This window comes from Melanerpes formicivorus, unplaced genomic scaffold, assembly GCF_026170545.1.
Source record: "Melanerpes formicivorus ecotype bairdi unplaced genomic scaffold, bMelFor1.0.p_v2 SCAF_8, whole genome shotgun sequence".
Taxonomy (NCBI): domain Eukaryota; kingdom Metazoa; phylum Chordata; class Aves; order Piciformes; family Picidae; genus Melanerpes; species Melanerpes formicivorus.
This window is the reverse complement of record NW_027142360.1, coordinates 5,632,810-5,638,809: the sequence shown is the minus strand read 5'-3', so window position 1 is coordinate 5,638,809 and position 6,000 is coordinate 5,632,810. Positions and strand designations below refer to the sequence as shown.

General features: G+C 45.6%; 1 protein-coding gene across 5 annotated transcripts in view; it reads left to right on the top strand.

Moving 5' to 3' along the window:
• Positions 1-212: 212 nt before the first annotated feature.
• LMO3 (LIM domain only 3) overlaps positions 213-6,000 on the top strand; it is a 72,336-nt gene continuing 66,548 nt past the window's right edge. The window contains exons 1-2 of one of the 5 annotated variants that reach the window (XM_068141888.1): positions 214-395; positions 613-678. Coding sequence is in view for 1 of the 5 variants with exons in the window: in XM_068141886.1 (XP_067997987.1) it covers positions 1,730-1,754 (25 nt within the window). In the remaining 4 variants the exon portion in view is untranslated. The other 4 variants (XM_068141890.1, XM_068141887.1, XM_068141886.1 and 1 more) reach the window with 4 other exon arrangements.

Genomic DNA, 6,000 nt, shown 5'->3' with positions numbered 1-6,000 from the left:
TGGTTTTGCTGACTGCACTTGCAGGCTTGTAAATTTTCACCATGGGAAATTACCAACAAAGCCCAATCTGTCTCCTGGCTGCTTTGCACTTTCCGAGGGCGGCTGTACTTGAGCGAGCTGCAGAACGAGAGAGAAAGAGAGAGGGAGAGAGACGAAGGGGGAGTTGGGAGGGGGGAGAGGAAGGGTGGGTGGAGGGGGAGAGAGGTAAATAGCCTTAAATCGGAAGGGAGCTGCTTCTCTGTGGTCTTCCACAAGAGCTGCCTGGGCTCTGCTGGCTCAGTAATAACTGAGTGACCTTTTCTTTTGCTGTATTATGTCTGGCTGGTAAGGGATTGCATTTTGCAGCTGATAAAGCCCTGACTTCATTCAACTCGGCTCCTCACACGCTGCTTTAGGTAAGTTGTCTTCAGCCAGGACGGAGACAGACAGCCTCGGACTGCAAGATACTAAAAGGAGGACACCTGTAGCTCGGATGCGGTCAACACAATTACTTGGCGGATCCTTGAGGACCTCATTATTTTAAACTTAAAGCGATCTCCCTCCCCATCTCTCCCACCCCCTCTTTATTTTTTTTTTTTCCCCAAACAATGCTTCTTTTTGACCTTTCCCAAGGAGAAGAGCTACAAAGCAGCCACTGTGCTTATTGAACTGCCTCCCCTGTATCGCTTAATTGAGAAGGTAAGTGAGGCAACTTGTGTACATAAGCTTTGGGTCATTTGTGTATGTGTGTCTGCATCACTCTCTCTCTCTGAGTCATGAGCCGGGGCTGCAATAGACACACACATCTCTGCACTGCAACTTTCACTCAAGCTGCAGCTCTGCTGAGACTGTTTTGTTTAAATCATGTGAGGCTTCATTATTTTTATGATGAGACATGAAATACACGCAAACGGAGGATGCTGAGCAAAACCCATCCAACTGTATGTCTCGAGAAATAGCAGTCAAAGTTAACAGCGAATTGCAGCAAACACCACCCCCCCACACCCCACCCGTTATTATTATTGTTATTATTCTTGCTTCTTCCAGAGCTTCTCAAAACGTGCTCTCAATTATCAAGGGAGTCGGTTAATTTCCCACTCCCCGGCTTTAATCCACAAGCCTCCCCGTACAGCAGTTTAATTTGCAACTGGTTCGGTGCAGGGTTAACCCTTTGGGCAGAGCGGAGGCAGGAGCGCGGCTGCTGCCGAGGAGGGGGCAGAGGGGGCCGGGGGGCGGCAGGAGGGACGCGCCGGGCGTACACGGGCTGTCTGCGTCCGGGCTCACGCAGCCCCTCTCTTGGACCGGCGTGAGAGAAAGACAGCCAGGCTAGTGTGATGAAACAGTACTTCAGGCTGCCATCCTTTCTCTTTTTTCTCCCCTCTTATTTTCAGCCCCCACCACCCCCCTTCTCCCTTCATACCGAGCACGATATGGTATGCTAACGCCGCATGTGACAGTTTAATCAAACCCATTTGTTACAACAAAGCTAAGAGACCGCTGGGATTATAGGCTTACGGGCAGAGTTCGGGGAGCATGTGGCTTTGTCGCTCGCCATCGCGGTGCGCGGCCGGCGGCCCGGGGTGTGTGTGCCGCCCCCCAGCCCGCCCCGCCGCCCCCCGCCTCTGCGCCCGCCGGGCTGCGGCGCGCCTCGCTCCCGCTCACTTGACCCGAGCCGGGGAGGCACTTGCTACTTTGCCGGGATTTGGTGCTTCAATGCGAAGGAGCTCTCCAGGCGCCCGTAAATCAACTCATGCAGAAAAAGGAGAAAAGTTTTGGTAAGGCGGCGGGCTGGCTCTCCTCTCCTAGTGCGCGCCGAGCAGAAGCGCTGCGCGTTAAGGTAGAGACGGGGGGTGGGGGGAAGCAACGGGAGTGTTTCTCTTCGCTCTTCCATCCTGGATGCGTTGCCCTAGCGAGCGCCTGTGTTTGCGTGTCCTCTGAAGAGACCCCAAATACCGCTTCCCAGGACGGCTTTGTAGAACCGCTGTTTAAACCAATTAATCTTGCTAGGTGCAACAAATATCGCTACGTGCTTTCCCCACACCTCCCTCTCCCCTCTTCTCCCCATCGCCCCATCCCTGTGATGCCTGAAAAGGAATTAGCACAAAAGGCTTGAGCGTCTAACTCCGAAAGGGATTCTTTGTTGTAGAGTGTATGTTTCTTATTTATTTTTTTATTTTGCATGTGAGCTGCATCAAAATTGAACTCAGTCTTGCAAATCTCTTGTTGGCCTTTGCCAAGCACTAGCACTTTGCTGCCATGGTAACTGTAATTAAACTGATAAGAGTGGAAAAATGTCAGTATCTCTGAGCCTTGCAGCTGCATTGGAGAAAAAGGGAATCAAATTGGTTCCCAGCACCACTGCTCTAAAAAAGGAGGGAGGGAGTGGGGGGAGAGAGGTGGGGGGGGGGATCACGACAGGGGTAGGAACATAGCTAGGCAGCTCCCGTCCCTGAGATCTGGGTACATCTATTTGCTGTGTTGTCCCTTAGGGGGCTACAGCCTGCAGGGATGCTCTGGGCCAGTGAACAGAGAGAAACAAGCTTTTAGGCCCAGTCTAGCTTTCAAAAAGAGAAGGGGAAAGAAGAAGAGAAATCTTTTGTTTGGTGTCTCTTGGCAATCGACTAGCCATGTTGGCCAAATTCTTTTAATCTGTATCACTGTGCTCCCAGCTGTGGGACTGCATTCCCATGTTTAGTTTTTACCTAACCTCTTCTCTTTTCTTTCCGTGGTTTTTTTTAATTCTTCTTCTTTTTTTTTTTCCCCCTGCTTCCCAATTCTCCTCCTTTAATAAAAAAAAAAAAAAAAAAAGGGAGAGAGAGAGAACCCACCCAGACTCCTCTATAGAAGAAGGGGCAGGAGGTGAAGTTTAGCTATATACCATGGAAAATTAACTCAAAAAGTATACAGGAGAGTCTATATTCAGGGTACTAAAATCCTTACTTTTATTTAAAAAAAAAAAAAAAATCCCCGAGTGTTATGGAGTTGCGGTTACTTTGTTGTGTTAACTACAGAAGCTGAGGCTGTGCGGATGAATGGCACAGAACAAGAGAGCATAATGGAGGCAATCAACCGTTAGGCTGGTTCACAATGCAATCCAGGCAATTAAAAGCTCACCAGAGTTTAAATGAAATGGTTCTACTTATTTCTGTGCACCACACTGCACAGGCTATTATTTATGTCTCTTTTTTTAATTATGATTTCCCTTCAACTGTCAAATAACTCAGAATAGCAGGGTCTCAGAGGCAATAAGAATTTTCCACAGAACAATTTACATGCCAATCTAAAACTAGTTACGACTCCTGATGTGTTACATGTGAGTTCTGAAATGTTTCTTAGCTTCTGAAACCTTAACTTTTTCTTCAAGTCTGTATGTGTATTGTCCTGAATAATTGGAGCTCTGAATGTTTTTTGGATGAAGCTACAAAGTGGGAAAGCATTGGGAAAGTATTCATTTTAGTCTTCTACTAGATCTCTAACTCTCTTGTTGACTGCTTGCTGTCTGTGTCAGTTTGCTGTCTTTAAAAGACCAGCACATTGATACTTAATTAGCTCCAAACTGATTCGTTCTTTTAAATCTTGTTTTTAAGAAGAGGTGAGTGTCCCTTTCTTGCTGCAAGTGCTACTGTCCTTGGCAGAATCATGTTATGTGCCCTGACAAAGAAGGGAAAGAGTGGTCTTTAAAAGTTTTATAGTGGTCAAGTACATAATAATATCCAACTTTTCCTCCTTTAATGTGCCTTTCACTTATTGTCTGTACCACAGACCAGAAACTGAGGGTCTTATGCCAATCCTGCTTACAGATGCTACTACATCACTAACAAAATACAGTTCATTATGTCAAATCTTCATTCCCTTTGATTTTTGTGAAAGCTGATGATTGAAGTGAAATGGATTTTTTTATTTCCCTGCCTTCCTCCAGGAGAGTAATTTAGCTTTTTCCAACAGGCTTTCCTCTTTATCCTGAAATCATAGGTACAAATCAGTTGACTGTGTTTCATCACACAATAATAACAATAACCAGGGGTTAGATTCAGTTGCATTGAACTTATCTGGGGAGACCAAGGGGAATCCAAAAAGCTGCAAGTCATGATATCAAATTCTCCCTTTAAAAACCCTAAAGGTGGGAGATGGTGATGAAGAAGTTTTATTCCAGACACAGCTCTGCAGTTTATGTGCAGTATCTTGGGGACTGGGGGGAGTGGAGAGAGGAAAGGACAGAGGAAGCCCTTGAAAGCATATTGGGGTGAAATAAAAAAGGCTCACTTGACAGTGACAGACTAGGCACTGAAATTTTTTAGTTCGGAGAACAGATCTGCACTGTGGTGCAGAGTATGGGTAGGTCCTTGTACAACTGAAGGCAAAGCTGCCTTTGATATTATTGCTTTCTAATTATTTTATGATAATTTTTTCTTTTTACAACCTTGATGTAGCACTTATGGAATTGTGTGGATTTTTGGAAGTGCTCTATAAGCTCTGTTTTCCTGGGGGTGGGGGAGAGGGAGACGAGGGCAGCCAGGCAGCAGTGCTGTGCGCCGCTGTCTGCTATTTCAGCAGCAAGCAGTTCGGATGGTTTTGTGGGTGCTGTCAGCCTCTGAAAGGGTCCTTCCTGTGTCCTAAGGAATAAACTGGTCCTTAAACTGCAGTCTTTGAAAAGCTGGCTGACAGTAAGCTGCAGGTATTCTTGCTGCCAAATTAAGAGAGCTAAAAATACACGGGTGCATATCAGAAAAAGTATAACTGCATTGGAGATCTTATGGGAACATTAAAGGGAAGAGAGGTGGTCTGTGAGGTGATCTGCATTAAAGTGGCTCACACAATGCAGAAAGAAAAAGTAACAAAATGTTCTGTTCTCAAAATTAAGTGATTTAATCCACAGCATATGGGGGAAAAAAATGGAAAAGGCATGTGCAAAGAATTTTGAGCCATTTAAAACACTTGCTGGAGCACTGTTTTGTGCTTGTTTTGTTTAGAACCTTTTGGGGGGGGAAAGAGTACTGTGGAAATTGTGTTTCTTTTAACTTTCATTAAAATAGAAGCAGTTTTATTGCAAGCAAAGTGCAAAAAGATCAGAACTATCAGAGGCGAAAAGCTTTCCTTCCCTCCAAAATCTGCTGCAGATGGAATCCCTAATCTGAAGATGCTGCCAGTGGGATGTCAGCACCACTTTCTCTCCCAGCCTTATAGGCATGGAAGGCTGCTAACACTACTTCCATGGGGTGTTTGCCCCTTTGCATTCATCTCTACAAGGAGGGTTTGGGCTAACCTACCCAAGTGACAATGCTCTGTCTACTTTCCTTGTGTAGCAAGTGTCTCAGGAACTGTGCAGGGGCATGCACAGGATTGTGCAGGCTGCAGTTTCACTTGTCGTGTTCTTGCAGCATATATCTCAAGAGTTACCATGCTTCATTGTTGCAGTTTCCTCAAATATTCACTTGTTTAGCCTTGTTTCTGTGGCACTTTGTTCCCTTCAGATGATGCAGGACAGTAGCAGCCTGGATCAGAGACTGTCAGCCTCCGCTCTGTAACTGGTTCCTTATCAGGCAGCAAAATTTTTACATGAAGATTTTTTTTTCTTTAAAGCCTTTAACTGTGTTAGCTCCTAGTTTATCCTGGTTTCCCTTGAGCTAAAGATTAAAGTCCTGGAACAGCCCTTCGTGCTTTCCAACTTTTGTACTGAGTTCCAAGAAGTTGAGACAAATTGTGGCCAATTTTATGCATTCGTCCTCTATGTGGCTGAAGAAAGGGGCTGGGAATAAGCCTGTTGTTGGCACCTAACAGATATTTATACTCCACTGTGATATGCAGCTTTACAGAGTAAAGCTTTTTGAAGAAGTGACGGTATCTAAGTCCCAGCAGGACTTCCCTTTACAGCCTGGTGAAGGTTCTTTACCAAAAATCTCAGAGATTTTCACCGCTTTTGGCTGTTTATTTGTAGCCAAGTTATTTTGCTGCTTCATGCAGGTACCCTGGATTCGGGGCAGTCAGTTGGCAACTGAAAATAATGTAAAGACTCAGCCTTTG